Here is a 21,173-nt window from a genome sequence, read left to right as displayed (position 1 = left end):
TTTTTTTTTTTTTTTTTTTTTTTTAAACTATAAGACAGCAGTTCGAAGAAAAAGGGGAATGGGAGACAAAAAAAAACAAAAAAAAATTTTTCAGAGGGAGCTGTAACTGCTATGGTCTTATCGTCCCGAAATCGAAGAGAGAAGGAACACAGGATAGGAGAAAGCCAGCCTTTCCGAGAACGAACATTATCCCAGCAGGATAAAATCCGCCCCGGGCGGGAATCGAACCCGCAGCCTAGCGCTTACAAGGCAGACGCACTACCAACTAAGCTAACTAGGCTGGCATTTAAAGTTTAAATCATTGTATTTAATCAAATAATTTATCTCATTTTCACTTTCCTTCTCTTTATTTCAGAGCGCGAGCTACCAACACTCAAATAGGAAAGGAAGAGAATTCCGCGTTCGTTCGTGTGGTCGAACAATTGATTAGCATAGCAAAAATTCAATTCATTAATCTGTACATTTTATGTTTATCATTTTGCTTGTTCAATTGTTATTCATCACTTTTTGTAATTATTGTTAAATAAAAGTAATATTATTACCATTACCATATCCAAATTTCGTTCATGTTTCGGACTTCCGTGGTTGGTAACTTCGTATCCGGATGGGGCAATGGAGTCTTGCGGTTCAGGACTCTCAGGCTGGGTGAGGTTCATGTTAGTAGGTACATATGTAGCTTGTTGCCGAATGGTCGGTGAAACCCCCGTCTCATCCTAGCAGTATAAATGACTTGACGTATATTACAATACAATAAATACAATGTTTATTTTATTTGGTGTATATCAATAGCAAAACTGTTATACACAGGTCAATTACAATTAAAAAAGGAAACATTTAATCAAATGACGAAAGAGAGAGAAAAAAAGACCTGGTCAGTTATACAGTGGTCAGTTAAAACCTGGTCAGTTATACAGTGACGTTAAACATTTGGGTGAAAAAAAAAGAAAAAATACTTTTTTCACAATTTTGGCTTACCTATGTCATTGGATTCTTTACAACTTTTTACATGAGATTCGATGTTCAATTCAAAAAATTTCAAATGGACATCTTTCAACTTTAATTTCTTTTGCTCTATTCTAATCTAATTACGTATAAGTAATTATTTATTGTATTCTTTGCTGCAACTTTCTCAAACACGTCCAAACTAACGAATTTCATTGCATTGCACGTTGCATTGCACAAGTCTGGACCCACCATTATACACGACACGATTTTTTTCCGAACAACAAGTAAGCACGGGCCTCAAGAGTGTCGTGACTTTCCGAACGCCCTGTGTCACTCAAAGCTCCGAGAGAGGTGCAAAATTGCGAATTCAAGTAGTTTGCAATTCAGAGCACATGAATTTATGTGAGAGTTAACTGATTTATGTGTTGGCGCCTTGGTGTTCACCTGGCTTGGAGCTTGGAGGTTTTTAGAGTGGAGCTGCCAACGTTGAAATTCACCAAGCCCATTTTTACCCTTTTGGGAATCAAACATAAAAGGTTTCAACCGTTTGATAGAGGGAACTGCAGCTGCCAGGGTCTTATCGTTCCGAAATCAAAGAGAGAAGGAAGACAGGATAGGAGAAAGCCAGCCGTTCCGAGAACGAACATTATACCATCAGGATAAAATCCGCCCTGGGTGGGAATCGAACCCGCGGCCTAGCTCTTACAAGGCAGACGCACTACCAACCAAGCTAACTAGGCTGGCAAAACTGTCACGTTTAAATGTAGCAATCAGTTCTTACTGAGCGAGTTTGGAGCCACGGTGAATCTGCCTTGTGAAGCTTTAGGTGAACCTGCTCCCAACATATCTTGGCTACATAACGCTGTTACTATTAACAAGAGTCCTCATGCATCTAGGTAAGAATTTGTTCATTTTATTCTGAATGGACGAAATTTTCCCAGGCTGTTTTGTCGGAAAGATTCTGTTCGTTTTTTGGCTAGCCTAGTTAGTTTGGTTGGTAGCGCGTCTGCACTGCTTGTCTGCGGGTTCGATTCCCGGCCGGGGCGGATTTTATCCTGAACAGATAAGGTTCTTGGAACGACTGGCTTTCTCCTACTTTGTCTTCCTTCTTTCTTGAATTTCGGGACGATAAGACCTAAGCAGTTACGGTTCCCTCAATCAAACCTCAACAAGCAGGGTCCGTCCCTCCGGGAATTTTTTAGTCCGTAGTGATTAGAGAAAATCAGTACCTATGTACCTACCTAATTTGTTTAATATTCAGTTTTTTTTGGTTGGTAGCGCGTCTGCACTGCTTGTCTGCGGGTTCGATTCCCGGCCGGGGCGGATTTTATCCTGAACAGATAAGGTTCTTGGAACGGCTGGCTTTCTCCTATTTTGTCTTTCTTCTTTCTTGAATTTCGGGACGATAAGACCTAAGCAGTTGCGGTTCCCTCAATCAAACCTCAAAAATAACCCTTCTCCGTTTATGACTGTCAGAGTTTTTGGTAAGTCTTTTCCAGTCAGCTCTTTTTTTGCCATTTGGTTGATTCGGTCCCTATGAGCTGTAAATAACTTTTTTTTTGGGTTTTTAAAAGATGAGTGTTTCACCGCCGTTTTTATTTGGTAGCAAGGAAACAACTGCTACATTAAACTAGTAGAAATTAGAAATGCTACTTCTTCATACGTACATTTGCAATGATTTAAAATTTTATCACCTGATCATTATACATCCTACAATATTAGTTGAGAAATGACCACAGTACCTACCTAGTTGAAATTGAAAAAATTACCTATTGATTTTAACTCCTTGTTAAACAATACCCACAGTTTTAGTTGACATATTATATCACATTATTTTGGCAACTACCCTCACAGTACTATTTTAAATTTTACCTCCTTAAATCTTCCCACAATATTAGTTGAAAAATTACATTAATTTTAATGTTTTTAATCACTCTATTTTTTACCTGTTACATTACATACATACATACATACATACATATTCTAAGTCGTTCTGTTTGGTGGAACAGGTCGACTATTCACAAAACCTCTCCACCAAGTTCTATCATTAAATTTTTGTTGGTTTTCAATGAGACTGGGATTTTGATGATATCTTTGTTGATTTGATCATTCCATCTCATTCGTGGTCTACCTTGCTTTCTGGTTCCTTCTATATTCATTTGGAAGTATTTTTTAGGCAATTTTACCTGTCGACGGTCTTAAAATTGTACCACGTTTGAACACACCTTTAGCTATTATGTATTTGAAATATGGTAGATTCGTGTAAGCTTATCCCAACTTTTAGGGCTGTTTGCCCCTACACACCTAAGCCTCACAGTGGGTTTTTTGTGTTCGAATTCGAAAAATCACCCAACTTCTTTGCAACTGCCCACATTTTTTTTCTACTCTGTGAGTTGTTGTTAGTAGAAATTGTTCCAACTTTAGGTATATTATTTGACAGAATTTATCATTCGAATTTGTACCACTTTTTTTAGAACCCTACTCTTATTCACATCAAAAGTTTGTATTTGTACTTGTATCCAAACACAGTGTGATTTCTTGCACCTTATTGTACCACGGATAGATGTTAAAGTTCCTTTTACCAAAACACCCTCATGTCCTCTGAAGTTACTATTTTACTTAGGTTATTTATGAAAATGGATACTTACGAGTTGGTTATTTATCCCGACTCGGTGTTTCGTCTATTTCATAGAGATTTTGAAGGGAGTCAGCTATGTGTGATACATTTCTAGGGTGTATCATGCCCACGATTAATTCACCGAGGATGGAGTTGATAAATAACGGAAGGGAGAAGATGAAGGGGTCGCCCGAGACTGCGATGTATAGTTTTGATTCATAAAGACATTGAAAAAAGAGGTTTAGATCCAACAACTGTAACTTTTATTAACGAATAAAAGTTCAGAGATAGAACATGGTGGAGAGGCTTTGTTCACAGTCGACCCATTTCTGGAACGACTTAAGATTTGATGAAATGGAGTTAATTTCAAAGTTGACTTGAAGAAGTTCATGCTGGATAATTTGGCTGTTGCGGGGCCCACTCAGCCTCGTGAGGAAAATGAGTAGCTATGTCATATAAATGCGCATAGCGACCGGTGCCAGCATGGTAGTTGGTAGGTAAACATTGGATTTTAGGATTATTGAGATATTGGGAAAGTCCTACAATGCTGCAATGAGCACCAAAGTTGTGACATAGTGGCACAGAGAAACTGCATTTACATTACAGTAGTTTCCTCTATCAAACCTCTTCAAAATAATAATAATAATAATAATAAATAACTTGTCTCTCTTCTCCCTCAGGTCCCCTACCAGATCCATTTCTCAACTGGGTCACAGAGCTAAGCAACGTTTCGGCCGATGCTCATTCCGTTCTGCTTAGCAATCTGAAAGCAGCCACCTCGTTTCAATTTAGAGTAAGCGCTGTGAATAGTGTCGGTGAAGGTACTCCCTCCGATTCGAGCAATGTGGTACAACTGCCACAGGAACGTAAGTATTCGAGCTTTGTTCGATTTATCTCGGTATCTAGAAGTCGTAGAAGAAAAACAAATAATCCGTTGGTCCTCATTTTTCCTGCTCTATGACTTTGAAACATCACCCAAGTAAGCGCAACTGATCTATTTATCTATTTTCATTTCAGCGTCTGCACCCATCATGGAATCTCCACCCCAGAATGTAACAGTACTGGATGGTAAAGACACAGTACTCACTTGTAGAGTAGCCGGAGCTCCTACACCTAACATTACCTGGTTCTATCAAGGTAAGATTTGCTACTGATAGGTCGCGGGTTCGATTCCCGCCCGGGGCGAAATTTTCTTGAACAAATATCAATGGGGTTGAGTGGATTGGAACACAGCATATGCCTTCAGACACACTTGGAGTTTGTCTGAAGGCATATGCTGTATTGCATGTATAAGACTATAAGTATACATTTAGTTTCTTGTATGTACCTACCTACGTACTATTTGCTTAATTTATGAAAAGCCCTTCACCTCTTCATCTGACCACGAGCCGCCACTGCACACTCCGTTTGTCAAGGGTCTAGCTTTACCTTACCTTTGGGATCAATTTAATTTGAAGAAAGCATTAATTTACTGACGAAAATGTGTAGGGAAACAAAAAGTTCAACCCTACCATGCGCAGAGTGCCAGATCTGGCACAGATTGAAAATTGGCCAAAAGAGGGTGAAAAATTACGTTTTTTTTTTTTTCTTTTTCTTTGATTTCCTTTTTGTACTCGTCAAGACCTATAACATACTAAAATTTGAGCAAAATCGGTGATCCTGCGCATGGTAGGGTTAAAAAAAAATAATAATAATATTATTATTAACAAGTTTCTATTTATATTTGATTGACAAAAAACTCATAACATACATTTTTCATATAAATGGTATACCCATCCGTATAAGCAGAGCTTGTGCCACGGATGGGGAAAAAGTAATACATATGAATAAGTAATACATATTTGTGAATGGAAATATGCAGTCAGCGGCGGTAGCACTTTGAATGCACCAATTGTCGTAGCATGCCCATCCCGTAGTATGTCTCTCATCAATAAGAGACACAAGTGACTTAATACTTCCTATTTAGGAATACTTTCCATTATTTAAGAATTTGACCACATTAGATTTTTAACTAGTATTTTTTTCTTCCTTACCATTATTTAAGAATTTGACTACATCAGATTTTGAACCAGGAGTATTTTCTTCCTTATTTGCAGATGATTTACCGGTGACAATCTTGGGCAGAACTCAAATCCTCGAGCAAGGGGATCTACTGATAGCGGATGTTAAGAACACAGACGCTGGTAAATACACCTGTGTTAGACAGAATGAAGCTGGCAGAGTAGAAGCCAGTGCCTACCTATCTGTACTAGGTAAGTTTGTTTTCAATAGCTATGATAAAAGGAACTGTAACTGCTAAGGTCTTATCGTCCCGAAAGACAAGAGAGAAGGGGGGCAGGATAAGAGAAAGCCAGCCGTTCTGAGAACGAACATTATCCGGTCAGGATAAAAATCCGCCCCGGGCGGGAATCGAACCCGCGGTCTAGCGCTTACAAAGCGCTACCAACCAAGCTAACTAGGCTTGTAAATCCCACGTGAGTGAAAACGCTCCATTAGGTTTGCCATGATTTATTTGTATTTTTGTGCGAAAATAGTGACAACATCCTAATACATACCTAAACATACTTTAGACTAGGATACATGGAATTTGGGAAAGTCAAGCATATTGTTTATTTTATTTTATTTGACAGACACCGAAGCGAATACAATAGTCCGTCCCTTATACCTTTTTATTACTATTGTAATAATAAAGGAAGGACGGACTAAAAATCACCCTTCTCCGTTTATAACTGTCAGCGTTTTTTGGTAAGTCTTTTCCAGTCAGCTCTATTTTGCCATTTGGTTGATTCGGTCCCTATGAGCTGTAAATAACTACTTAATATTTTGTCCTTTTCCCCTATCAGATATTCAATAGAAGAGGATGGTACGTTGATTATTCGTAAGCTACGCATGGAGGACTCTGGTATGTGGCAGTGTGTGGCTACCAATGAAGCGGGCTCAGAAACAGTCAACACTTGGCTTAAAGTAAAAAGTAAGTCCTTTTGAAAGTTTAACAAGTAATAATAATAAAAAAAAAACAAGTACTTATTTGTGTATACTTCCGTGTCTTAAAAAAAAATCTTTTTTCACTTCCTGATGGTCTTTTTTTTTCAGCTTTGGCTTTCCACGGCTTTTTAGTGTGTCATATTTGTTCTTACTTTCTTATGATAGGTATATTGTTTGCTTGAATTTTTATTTGTTTATTCATTCAGATGTAGATGTTCACCTGTTATTTTATAAATGAGTGCGACTTAACCCATAAGAGCCGAATTTTTTCTCCTTCTTTGGATCTTGCTAAAATTTAACCCGCTTCTAAGGACCAGTACAAAAAAAAAAAGATTCTTTTTTTCACTTCCTGATGGTCTTTTTTTTCAGCTTTGGCTTTCCACGGCTTTTTAGTGTGTCGTATTTGTTCTTACTTTCTTATGATAGGTATATTGTTTTCTTGAATATTTTTATTTGTTTATTCATTCAGATGTAGAGGTTCACCTGTTATTTTATCAATGAGTGCAACTTAACCCATAAGAGCCGAATTTTTTCTCCTTCTTTGGATCTTGCTAAAATTTAACCCGCTTCTAACTCCGGACCAGTACTGAGTTATTATTAAGTAAGTATGTCAAATAATAGCGAAAATGGTGGGGAAATTTTGTTTTCTCACGAATAGGCATCGGCTCTCATGGGTTAAATTTTGAAATCATATTGACATCAGCTATCACAAGCTTGGTAAGTTAGTACACAAAATTTTACTATAGTTAATGTTTTCTCACGAATAGGCATCGGCTCTCATGGGTTAAATTTTGAAATCATATTGACATCAGCTATCACAAGCTTGGTAAGTTAGTACACGAAATTTTACTACAGTTAATGCAACTTTGCTCAGCACTTTTATTTTTGTTAATATATAATATTGATTACATAGATATCATTATTACATATATAATATCTACAATGATGATATTGATGCATCCTGCTCTCCCCTGGCGGCAACGACACGCGGGCCGCCAAATTGGCGGTCATTGAGTTACCCTATGCGCCGACTAATGTGCGCGCGGAACGAGTGAATGCGCGCTCAGTTAATGTGTCGTGGTCCCTGGGATTTGATGGGAATAGTCCGATACTCAAGTATATTGTACAGCGCCGGGAGGTGTCAGAACTAGGTATGTATTGGAAATGAATTTGTGAATTTGCTTTAGCTGTGGCTATATCGTAGTAAGAAAAAAGCTAAAACTAATTTAGGAATCTAAAACCACTTCAAAATATCTATGTTTAAACTTCAAACTCAAAACTATTGACAGAAAAATCTACATACCTAGATCATGATTGATTTATAACCAGTGTCAGTGGTGTAGTGGTTATCGTGTTGGACTTCGGATCTGGAGATTGGTAGTTCGAGTCTCTTCACAATATTTGTGGATATCACAGCATTACTGAGGCCGCGTTGTACGAAGTCGGAGTTGGCTTCGATTCTGGACTGAACTGGGTATTAATATTAAGTATAGATCAATCCTAGATTGATCTCAATTCTGATTTGGTAAACCCCGCTCTAAAGGCGTGTCCACACGTAGTGGACAGCCGTCGATCGACGTCGACTGAACCGTCCACACTGCCTCGACAACATAGATTCACCTCGTCGATTGACGACCGATCGAAAATCTTTGGACGCACCTTAAGACCGCTGTTACAGTAGTTTCCGTCAGCTCCCATGGCGTAGTGGTCACTGCGCTCGCCTTGCACGCGGGAGACCCGGGTTCGATTCCCGGTCTCGTTTCAGTCAGCTCCCATGGCGTAGTGGTCACTGCGCTCGCCTTGCACGCGGGAGACCCGGGTTCGAATCCCGGCAGGGTCAAGAAATTTGTATCATGCAAATGATTGATCCCGTGACTGGCTGTTGCGGGGCCCACTCAGCCTCGTGAGGAAATCCAATCTTCAGCTCCCATGGCGTAGTGGTCACTGCGCTCGCCTTGCACGCGGGAGACCCGGGTTCGATTCCCGGGGGAATGGCGTCAGCTCCCATGGCGTAGTGGTCACTGCACTCGCCTTGCACGCGGGAGACCCGGGTTCGATTCCCGGCGGGGCCAAGAAATTGTATCATCCAAATGATTGATTCCGTGACTGGCTGTTGCGGGGCCCACTCAGCCTCGTGAGGAAAATGAGTAGCTATGATATATAAATGCGCATAGCGACCGGTGCCGGCATGGTAGGTAAACATTGGATGTTAGGATTATTGAGATATTGGGAAAATCCTACAATGCGTCAGCTCCCATGGCGTAGTGGTCACTGCACTCGCCGATTGCCTTATGGTCAGTCAGCTAATTTTCGCACTCCTTATGGCCAATCAGTTGAATTTTGTGTAATCAGTTTTTTAGGTATACCCCAACTTTATTATGTGATTCGTTTATCTAGAGAGTTCCTACTACACCCGTTCCGTGCAAAGAGTAAAGCGAGCAGATTTGTCGGAAATTCGGCTCCGCGCCTTTCACCAATATAATAGCGAACCTAATACCAATCACCATAGAGATATTAAACCACACAGAATCTACACGAGTAAGATACATATTTATGTTTATCATTGGAAACTATGCTTGTACCCACACCATATTAGTTGAAATTTCACTTTTTTTTAGCAACTGCCCCAAAGTACTACATATTTGACATTTTATCACCTTGTTTTGATTTTTTACCACATTACTTAGTACCTAAAATTTACCTCTTTAGACGAGTAAGATACATATGTTTATCATTGGAAACTATGCTTGTACCCACACCATATTATATTACTTGAAATTTCACCTAGTACTTGGTTGAAAAAATTACCACTTCACACTTGAGCTATTTGAAGTTTTATCACCTTATTTTGAATTTTTACCACAGTACTTAGTAACTAGTAGAAATTAGAAATGCTACTTCTTCATACGTACATTTGCAATGATTTAAAATTTTATCACCTGATCATTATACATCCTACAACATTAGTTGAGAAATGACCACAGTACCTACCTAGTTGAAGTTGAAAAAAATTACCTATTGATTTTAACAACTTGTTAGACAATACCCACAGTTTTAGTTGACATATTATATCACATTATTTTGGCAACTACCCTCACACCTCACAGTACTAATTTAAATTTTACCACCTCAAATCATCCCACAGTATTAATTATCAACTTTACCACAATATTAGTTGAAAAATTACATTAATTTTACTGTTTTTAATCACTCTATTTTTTACCTGTTGACGGTCTAAAAATTTTACCACGTTTGAACACACCTTTAGCATTATGCATTTGAAATATGGTAGATTCGTGTAAGCTTAACCCAACTTTTAGGGCTGTTTGCCCCTACACACCTAAAGCCTGATTCACACTATAGTGCCAGTCAAGGTCCAGTCACGGTCCGGTAACGGTCCGATCAAAAGATTGTGTTGTGTCGTGGTCCCTGGGATTTGATGGGAATAGTCCGATACTCAAGTATATTGTACAGCGCCGGGAGGTGTCAGAACTAGGTATGTATTAGAAATAAATTTGTGAATTTGCTTTAGCTGTGGCTATACCGTAGTAAGAAAAAAGCTAAAACTAATTTAGGAATCTGAAATCACTTCAAAATACCATGTTTAAACTTCAAACTCAAAACTATTGAAAGAAAAATCTACATAGATCATGATTGATTTATAACCAGCGTCAGTGGTGTAGTGGTTATCGTACGGAAGTACGGGTGAACACCCCGAACCCACGACCTAATGGTTACAAGGCAGACGCTACCTTACAAGCTAACTCGCCTGGCAAGAATACTACATAAAATATCTGAATTTGTACCAGGTCTCGCCAAAATCAGAACAACCGTATACTAGATATTGGATATTCTATTCAAGACTTAACACAGAACAAAGAAACAACGTAAGGTAAAATGCAAAATCTAAACAAACATTAAGTTAGGGAAAAAAATTCCATTATTTTCTCCTTTTTTTTTAATTGCTGAAATTCTCCTAAGATATAATAATTTGTCTGAATACTCTGAATTAAAACAAAGCCAATTACAAAAGGCAAAAGGTATTTTTTAAAAAAAAAAAAAAAAAAAAAAAAAAAAAAAAACAATAACCATTATTATTCAATTCGCAGTATCAAAGTAAGAAACCTACTAATAGTTATCTAATAAAAATATCTGAACAAAAAATCCCAATACTAATTCGCTTCAATTAAATCCATTCATCATTCCACTGATTCCACTTTTATTGAGGACATCTTTTACTCAAAACTATTGGATTTTACATAATATGTATATCCATTGTATTGAAGAAAAAGAAAGAAAGACATCTAGATAATAGCAATAATATGCATATTAGTGGAGATGTTAGATTTCTCATACGTACATACTAAGTAATATTAGTGGAGATGTTAGATTTCTCACACGTACTACGTAATATTAGTGGAGATGTCGCATTTCTCACAGCTAATGGAACGGGAACGGGACAAACCAAATAAGAAGACTTTAGCTTTTAGAGATGACAGGAAACACCCCCATATTGGAAGATTTTGAAATCATATTCGGACAGAAAAGGACCAATATTTACCTGTCTGTGAAGCCTAAACAAACATTTTTAAGGCGGAAAGTGCAATGTGCAAAACTGCAAAGAGAGCAATGATAATAACCCCCGGGACAAGAAACTTCTGCATGGATTGAAGCCTCGGTTACACCTGATGCTTGGTACCATAACTCATTCGCCCACACACGAGCTTAACATAAACTAAGCCAGCTTAAACCAACTACATAAATCCATTACTAGATCCATATTACTATGTTCATTACTAAAGGTCGAAAATTTAATTTTTAATTGCCGTTCTAATGAAAAAGTTCGAAGAGTTGTGACGTCAGATTTCACGTCAAAATGCGCAGAAACGCTTGCGCACAATCAAACACTGAGCGAGTTTGGAGCCACGGTGAATCTGCCTTGTGAAGCTTTAGGTGAACCTGCTCCCAACATATCTTGGCTACATAACGCTGTTAATATTAACAAGAGTCCTCATGCATCTAGGTAAGAATTTGTTTATTTTGTTTTGAATGGACAGGAGCGTATGCCGTGACGTCAAAGTTTACGATTTACCGGTATTTTTTAAATCGATTTATCTCGGTATCTAGAAGTCGTAGAAGAAAAACAAATAATCCGTTGGTCCTCATTTTTCCTGCTCTATGACTTTGAAACATCACCCAAGTAAGCGCAACTGATCTATTTATCTATTTTCATTTCAGCGTCTGCACCCATCATGGAATCTCCACCCCAGAATGTAACAGTACTGGATGGTAAAGACACAGTACTCACTTGTAGAGTAGCCGGAGCTCCTACACCTAACATTACCTGGTTCTATCAAGGTAAGATTTGCTACTGATAGGTCGCGGGTTCGATTCCCGCCCGGGGCGAAATTTTCTTGAACAAATATCAATGGGGTTGAGTGGATTGGAACACAGCATATGCCTTCAGACACACTTGGAGTTTGTCTGAAGGCATATGCTAAGAAAAAGAAAAATTCCGTTGGTCCTCATTTTTTCTGCTCTATGACTTTGAAACATGACCCAAGTAAGCGCAACTGATCTATTGTACATAATTCAAACGTCAAAAATTAAAAAGTAAGTAATGAAGTAGGTAGAAATGACCAATATTTACCTGTCTGTGAAGCCTAAACAAACATTTATAAGGCGGAAAGTGCAATGTGCAAAACTGCAAAGAGAGCAATGATAATAACCCCCGGGACAAGAAACTTCTGCATGGATTGAAGCCTCGGTTACACCTGATGCTTGGTACCATAACTCATTCGCCCACACACGAGCTTAACATAAACTAAGCCAGCTTAAACCAACTACATAAATCCATTACTAGATCCATATTACTATGTTCATTACTTTATGCATACTATACAATCCATATTATGTACTATATCTAAGCCAGCTTAAACCAACTACATAAATCCATTACTAGATCCATATTACTATGTTCATTACTTTATGCATACTATACAATCCATATTACTATTCATGCTATATTCATTACCACTAATCCACAACATAGTGTCTGATTTATCTGGTCTATTTGTTTATAACTATCAGTAACTTCTTCCATTTCTTCTTTCCTCTTTCATCTCCTTCTTCAATTTCTTCTTTTCCTTCTGATCCTTTTGCTATTTTTTCCCTTCTACTCTTGCTCTTCTTTCAATTCCTTTTTTATCCTCTCCATCTATTGGTTCTTCTTCATTCACTTCTTCTACTTCAGCTCCTCTTTCTACTTCTTCATCATCTCTTGGTTCTTCATCATTCTTTCCTCCTTTCCTTTTTTTCCATCTCCTTCTTATCCTTTTTCAATTCCTTCTTCATTCTCTTTGCTTTTGTCTTTTTCTTCTTCCTCCTCTTTATTCCTAAATTCCTAACTCTTCTTCACCATCTATTCGTTCTTCGTCATTCTCTTCTCCTTTGACTTCTTCCTCTTCTTCTTTTTCTTTTTCATTTATCTCATTTTTTTCGTTTCTTGTTCTCTTCCTCTCTTCTTCATCATGTTCTTATTCTTCTTCTACCTATTACCGCTACCCAGTTCTTACACCGTGCAACGGGGCCCTAAACCTTTTAATTTTTAATAGCCTGACTTAAATCCTTCTTCTTCAAGTCTCATTTCTCCACAGCGTTGATTAATTAGTTAATTACTTCTCGACTCTAACCTGATGGAAGCTGCATCTCCGTCGTAACTCAGTTCTTCTCTGTGGATATCTTTTCACTCCGTAATGAACTTCCTAATTATCACTCTGAGGCAATCGCATAAATATTCTCTCCCTGGAACTCGGGAGTTAGTTTACGACTTACGAACCTCTGGCACAGAACAAGTGCAGACACTACGTGCTCTCACACAGTGGACCACAGGCTTGGATTAAAATTTTAGAAATACAAATTTCAGGATATACATAGGTCTATGTCGATTAATTCTCGTATTAAAAAGTAATGAAAGCCGTTTGAAAATTGACGTTTGGCGGTGAAATTTACATAATTTTAAAGCATTAATCGCTCATTTATAATAGTTAATTAGGTATCTATGTCGATTAATTCTCGTATTAAAAAGTAATGAAAGCCGTTTGAAAATTGACGTTTGGCGGTGAAATTTACATAATTTTAAAGCATCAATCGCTCATTTATAATAGTTAATTAGATATGCTTTAAAATTAAAAGTTTAAATATTAGGTGAACTTCAAGTCTTCTACTCCCATGGAAGATTGGCCCTAGTATGTTGATAATAATGTTTGCCAAAATTATAATCAAAATCGGAAGGATCAAACAAACAAACAAACAGAGCTGGCAGTGATAGCACGGTTAATGCACTAGTTCCCCTTGGATCTCTGAAGTTAAGCAATCTCGCCGGTGGTTGGTATCCAGATGGATGATTAGGATAATCAGGCCAGGGGAGGTTAATGTGAGGAGGAGGGTAGCTTGTCACCGAATGAAGGCTGAAAGCCCCGTCACTTCAACGCTGTGGAGAAATGAGACTTGAAGAAGAAGGATTTAAGTCAGGCTATTAAAAATTAAAAGGTTTAGGGCCCCGTTGCACGGTGGAAGGACTGATTGCTACATTTAAACGTGACAGTTTTGCCAGCCTAGTTAGCTTGGTTGGTAGCGCGTCTCCCTTGTAAGCGCTAGGCTGCGGGTTCGATTCCCGCCCGGGGCGGATTTTATCCTGAACGAATAATGTTCGATTTCGGAATGACTGGCTTTCTCCTATCCTGTCTTCCTTCTCTCTTCGATTTCGGAACGATAAGACCATGGCAGCTGCAGTTCCCTCTATCAAACGGTTGAAACCTTTTTTGTTTGATTCCCACAAAAGGGTAAAAATGGGCTTGGTGAATTTCAACATTGGCAGCTCCACTCTAAAAACCTCCAAGCGCCAAGCCAGATGAACACCAAGGCGCCAACACATAAATCAGTTAACTCTCACATAAATTCATGTGCTCTGAATTGCAAACTACTTGAATTCGCACCTCTCTCGGAGCTTTGAGTGACATAGGGCGTTTGGAAAATCACGACTCTCTTTAGGCCCGTACTTCCTTGTTCGGAAGAAAATCGTGTCGTGTATAATGGGAAGACTCTCATAACTCATAATTTTATTACATTTCCTACAAAGACACCTGGGTACGGGCCTTTTGGACTATAAAACAGGGAGAAAGGGATCAATTTGCTTTAAAAGAACAAGGGATTTAGGGATTTAGAGGGATTTTTAACCATTTTAAGGTATAATAATTTTTATTCATCCAATAAAATACATTAATTATTTAAAGTCAATATTTAAGGGTATTTGAGTAAATTTTGAGTGTATGGCCGCCATACACGCCCTACATGGACGCTACGCCACTACGCCATCGTGAGGACTTGTGCTTGTTCATTGAACAAGCACAAGTCCTCACGATGGTTGACTGGTGGTTCAAGAAGAGTAGGCACTTTTTGAAGGGTTTGTACGTCACTGTATAACTGCTAAAGTTTTCAGAAGCGAGGGTTTTACCCTTATTTCGGCAACAAGTTGAGGTAGAATCAAACTACTATCACGTCACATGAGCTCATGGGGTGTCAGAAAGATGTTGAATTGAAATTGAATTGAAATTGAAATGGATTTATTGATCCTGTGGTTCCCCTGTGGATCCTATGGTTCCCCAGGAATGTGGTTCAAAGTTCCCCCATAATAGGATTACCTAGTTAGGATTTGTTAGTGGGTAATTTCGTTCATGATAGCTACACTGCCCTCACGTCACGTGTGCTTCTCCGTGGGGAAATTGCTTCATCTTTTTAGGAGCTTAATCTTTTTTAGGATCTTCCTGTAATATTTTTGATTTTACTCTCTTTCCAAGAGTAGAGCTTAGATTGTGGTTCAGGTCTTCAAGAGACCATAGTGTCCGCTGAGTTCTGTGGTATACCCGGTTGTTTTTTTTCCTTCTTCACACAAAAGAGACACGAGAGAGAGAGAGAAAAGAGAGAGAGAGAGAGAGAGACTAAATTAGGCGCTTGATTTAGTGCCTCTCTCTACGCTCTTTGGCTGCTTAATATACGACCGTGTGTGAATGAACATCACCTTTCATTGCGATAGACCACCAAAGTAACCCGTTTTTGAACCAGAAATATTGCTCAACCATTGGCTGATTTGTAATGAACCTATAACCAATGAATGCATATTCTAATGACAGGCATGTTACTTCAGGCAATTCATCTCACCAGGTCACGGACTTGGGAAAATCATCCTGAGAGGAGAAACATGCTTGTATTTTGGAACGTGCCATTTTTTCTTGAAGAAGAACTGTGATTCTCTGTGAATTATCTTTCTGATAAAATTCCTTATGAATGGGTAGCAACTTTCAAGAAGAAGAACTCTAGAATATGCTCTTGATCTTGATAGAATGCCGTGGCAGTTGGTAACAAATCAACACATCTTGTCCTTTTTTCAAAGAGGTTTGACAGAGGGAACTGTAACTGCTATGGTCCTATCGTCCCGAAATCGAAGAGAGAAGGCGGACAGGACAGAATAAAGCCAGACGTTCCGAGAAAGAACATTATCCGTTTTGGATAAAATCCGCCCCGGGCGGTAATCAAACCCGCGGCCTAGCGCTTACAAGGCAGGCGCACTACCAAACAAACTAACTAGGCTGGCAATCTCGTCTTTTCTTACTCAAAATTTTGTATTCGTTTAACTCTGGACATTTTGCTGAACCTGGCGAAATGAACTTTAAGCACTACACTTGTCTTGTTCTGAGTTTAACTGGTTACCAAATGACTAATTCATTTATGTACCTACCTGGCAAATGACAAATCAATATGTTTCTATCCAATCAATGTCTAGTTTGCTGATTGATCTATCATATCCACCAGAATGTAGTCAGTATGTACTTCATTATCTACATGATATCACATGATATGTAGGTATAAGATAATTATATTTATTTTGTTAATACACAATGGGGCTCAACCAAATGACAATTTTTTTCGAGATAGAGTCCTTTTCCGATGTAAAAGTACCTAAAAAGTGCATTGGCGCACTCAAAAACATCCAAAACGGTCCCTAAATCCCCTAAAATGTCGCTCAAAGGTCGCAAAAAAATAACGTTGAAGCAGCCATGGTTTACGACCTCGCATGAACTGACGTCATCACGAAAAAATGGCTGCCCGCGAAAATTATAGGGGCTCAACCAAATGACAATTTTTTTCAAGATAGAGTCCTATTCCGATGTAAAAGTACCCAAAAAGTGCATTGGCGCACTCAAAAACATCCAAAACGGTCCCCAAATCCCCTAAAATGTCGCTCAAAGGTCACAAAAAAAATAACGTTGAAGCAGCGATGGTTTACGACCTCGCATGAACTGACGTCATCACGAAAAAATGGCTGCCCGCAAAAATTATAGGGGCTCAACCAAATGACAATTTTTTTCAAGATAGAGTCCTATTCCGATGTAAAAGTACCCAAAAAGTGCATTGGCGCACTCAAAAACATCCAAAACGGTACCTAAATCCCCTAAAATGTCGCTAAAAGGTCACAAAAAAAATAACGTTGAAACAGCCATGGTTTACACATGAACTGACGTCATCACGAACTGACACATGAACTGACGTCATCACGAAAAAATGGCTGCCCGCAAAAATTATAGGGGCTCAACCAAATGACAATTTTTTTCAAGATAGAGTCCTATTCCGATGTAAAAGTACCCAAAAAGTGCATTGGCGCACTCAAAAACATCCAAAACGGTACCTAAATCCCCTAAAATGTCGCTAAAAGGTCACAAAAAAAATAACGTTGAAACAGCCATGGTTTACACATGAACTGACGTCATCACGAACTGACACATGAACTGACGTCATCACGAAAAAATGGCTGCCCGAAAAAATTATAGGGGCTCAACCAAATGACAATTTTTTTCAAGATAGAGTCCTATTCCGATGTAAAAGTACCCAAAAAGTGCATTGGCGCACTCAAAAACATCCAAAACGGTACCTAAATCCCCTAAAATGTCGCTAAAAGGTCACAAAAAAAATAACGTTGAAACAGCCATGGTTTACACATGAACTGACGTCATCACGAACTGACACATGAACTGACGTCATCACGAAAAAATGGCTGCCCGAGAAAATTTTGGGAGATTCAAAAATCTAAAATTTCAAAAGAAGAATTCTCCTCTTAGGAAACATCACATGAAAATTCCATACTTTGTTTCGTTTTCCTCTTCAGTTTCGGCATATTGCCTACCATGGAGAAAAATACCTACGTTGAATGTGGTACTTATTGAGAAATCTCATGATACTAATTCCATACTTTGTTTCGTTTTCCTCTTCAGTTTCGGCATATTGCCTACCATGGAGAAAAATACCTACGTTGAATGTGGTACTTATTGAGAAATCTCATGATACTAATTCCATACTTTGTTTCGTTTTCCTCTTCAGTTTCGGCATATTGCCTACCATGGAGAAGCTGTATCATGAAGGCGTCATGAGAACGAGATGTGATGACTGTCAGTTTGTATGCATTACCCAGACCGACTACTACAGGATACAACATCAGGTAAGAGAACTGTATAGAAGTAGAGAAATACATAGGGGTACCTACCTTTAAAATCTGACCAAGAGAGAGGTAGCCAATGTAGCCATTCATGGAGGTACCTTTCAATGTGACAGCATCACTGAACAAAAAGAACTGGGAGTAAGAAACTCGATTTAAAATTTCGTACCTGTTCTTACGTCGCGGCGACCCGGTGCCGCGGGTTCGATTCCCGCCCAGGGCGGATTTTTCCCCGATGGGGAAACATTCGTTCCTGGATTGGCTGGCTTTCCTCTTTCCTGTCTTCCTTCTCTCTTCGCTCTCCGGGACGAAGGACCTAAAAAAAATGAGTTAAAGTCCCTCTATCAATCCTCAAAAAAAGAGGTTTTTGCGTCAAAATGAAGGGACTTCAACTTTTTTCCCAGGTTATCCAGGTTCGACTGAAGTAAGAGTTATAACAATAAGGAACTAGTGATGATAATACTTAATAATAGTCATAGCAGTAATGATGATAGTTATAATAGTAATCAGAAAGAGATAGATCATGAGAGGCATAGGGGTCATGATGAAAGTTCACATAAGTTTCAGCAATCCAGCATGTTCCAACTCCACATATATGATCATATGAATGATATAATACCTAACAGGGATTTCCAACCTCGATGTGTATGCGGGCCACATGCTGCATTCGCAGTAGAGGAGGAGAACTATCGATAGCACTATCGATAACTATCGATGGTTTTGACTATCGAATGCTATCGATAGTTGAGGCTTGACTATCGATAGTTTTCGATAGTTTTTTTTCTGCACATTTTTCGTTTGTTTTGGTCGTTTTAGAAGTGAAAAGTCAATATTAGCTTGTAAGGTAGCGTCTGCCTTGTAACCATTAGGTCGTGGGTTCGGGGTGTTCACCCGTACTTCCGATTAGAACGAACTTTATCCTAAACATGTAAGGTTTGTTTGTTCTTGGAAAGGTTGGCTATCCTGTCCTCGGTGTCGTATTTCTCTCTTCGATTTCGGGACAATAAGACCTCCGTTGTTACAGTTCCCTCTATCAAACTTTTTTTTTATAATTTTACGGAGAATCTCTCCATTTTTATAATCCGAAAATTGATAGAAAAATGATAAAAAGGTAGGGATAAAGGTAGGGAAAAAGGTAGGGATAAAAAGGAAAAAATGATAGAAGATAGAAAAAAGAAAAAAAAGGACAATTATTACAAACCTCTCCAAAAAGTCCTGGGAACTGGTCTAAAGTCAAGTTCTAGCGATGTGTCACCACATATTTTCTTTCCTTACGGAAAATAGGTCTTTCCTTAAGGAAAATAGAAAATAAAAAATCTGCTCTAAACATCAGATGACCAGATTTTCAAGTTCATACACCATTGAACACTCCTGACCAAGTGAAATAAATCAATACCATCAATATGGTACATACCAATATTACCAATACCAAGTGTATTGTGTACGTATAAAAAGATACTCCACAATTGTCAATATTCCCAGGCCAATTACAAAATTTCCATCTTTAGGAAGACTCTAGCAAGAAGTACCATTGCATTGTGAATGTGATCTGGGTTTGATTGACAGGTTGCTATCGATATATTGACGGGGCGTCGCTTTGTTTCAGATCGATTGCCGCCAAACATTCCTTTACGGATCGAACGAAGTGATTGCAGAGTTTTAAATCGACGATTATGCATTGAGATTAGTTGCTGTTACTGTATAACAGGCAAGGTTTTTGGTGACGGGGCTTTCAGCCTTCATTCGGCGTCAAGTTACCCTCCTCGCTGAAGTAAGAGTTATAACAATAAGGAACTAGTGATGATAATACTTAATAATAGTCATAGCAGTAATGATGATAGTTATAATAGTAATAATAGTAGAGATAGATCATGAGAGGCATAGGGGTCATGATGAAAGTTCACATAAGGTTCAGCTATTCAGCATGTTCCAACTCCACATAATATGATCATATGAATGATATAATACATAACAGGGCTTTCTAACCTCGATGTGTATGCGGGCCACATGCTACATTCGCAGTAGAGGAGGAGAACTATCGATAGCACTATCGATAACTATCGATGGTTTTGACTATCGAACGCTATCGATAGTTGAGGCTTGACTATCGATAGTTTTCGATATTTTTTTCCTGCACATTTTTCGTTTGTTTTGGTCGTTTTAGAAGTGAAAAGTCAATGCAAATAGTCAGCCTTATATTATCCTTACTACTTTAGTTATCCTTACTACTTTTTGTTCAAGCTTTTTTTGTATATAGGTACCTAGCGGCCCATTTTCTCAGTTTCTACAAGTACCAAAGGTCCAATGAGGCCCTGTAGCGGCCCACTTTCTCAGTTTTTACAATAGTCTACAGTTCACCGAACCTTTAGTTATTGTATTTATTAATGTTTGCCGAGATTTTCAGTGACAAGATATCAGCATTGCGTGCTCTAATAAACTTTCCAAGCGAGATATTAAAACATGCACAAGGATAGATGTCGGTATGCATATTATGTTGCATATCACCAACATAGGATGGGTAAAAACTAACGCAGCGTGTTTTTTTTTAAAAAAAAGTTGATATAAAAGGGTCACGAATTCTGGTCAAAATTGCACGTCGGTGAAGGGCATTCACTAGTGAAAATTTTGTAGCCAAAACCAAATGTCAGCCCGGAACAGGGTTGATTGAAAGGCTGGTGACAAGCGCCGACCCCGCGTCTGTACACGGGAAAAGGCGAGGAAAAAAAAAAAGAATTCTGGTCAGAAATACCAGCCTGAAATTCTCCTTGCTAGCTCAACTCTTACTACTTTAGTTATCCTTACTACTTTTTGTTCAAGCTTTTTTTGTATATAGGTACCTAGCGGCCCATTTTCTCAGTTTCTACAAGTGCCAAAGGCCCTATGAGGCCCTGTAGCGGCCCATTTTCTCAGTTTTTACAATAGTCTACAGTTCACCGAACCTCTAGTTATTGTATGTATTAATGTTTGCCGAGATTTTCAGTGACAAGACTGGGTAATGTTTCAAAGTCATAGAGCAGGAAAAATGAGGACCAACGGAATTTTTCTTTTTCTTCTACGACTTCTAGATACCGAGATAAG

The 21,173-nt window shown here is 38.6% G+C and overlaps 1 protein-coding gene across 1 annotated transcript; it reads left to right on the top strand.

Moving 5' to 3' along the window:
* The first annotated feature begins 1,731 nt into the window (after positions 1 to 1,731).
* LOC113467292 (protein sidekick-like) lies at positions 1,732 to 11,922 on the top strand. The gene is made up of 3 exons (XM_026823392.1): positions 1,732 to 1,841; positions 6,406 to 6,533; positions 11,786 to 11,922. The coding sequence occupies exons 2-3, from the start codon at positions 6,452 to 6,454 to the stop codon at positions 11,920 to 11,922; spliced, it is 219 nt and encodes a 72-aa protein (XP_026679193.1). The 5' UTR covers positions 1,732 to 1,841; positions 6,406 to 6,451.
* Positions 11,923 to 21,173: the final 9,251 nt, after the last annotated feature.

Source organism: Diaphorina citri, unplaced genomic scaffold (genome assembly GCF_000475195.1).
Source record: "Diaphorina citri unplaced genomic scaffold, Diaci psyllid genome assembly version 1.1 scaffold447, whole genome shotgun sequence".
In the NCBI taxonomy this organism is placed as follows: domain Eukaryota; kingdom Metazoa; phylum Arthropoda; class Insecta; order Hemiptera; family Psyllidae; genus Diaphorina; species Diaphorina citri.
Note: the sequence above shows the minus strand (reverse complement) of the source record. Positions and strands in the feature narration are given on the sequence as shown.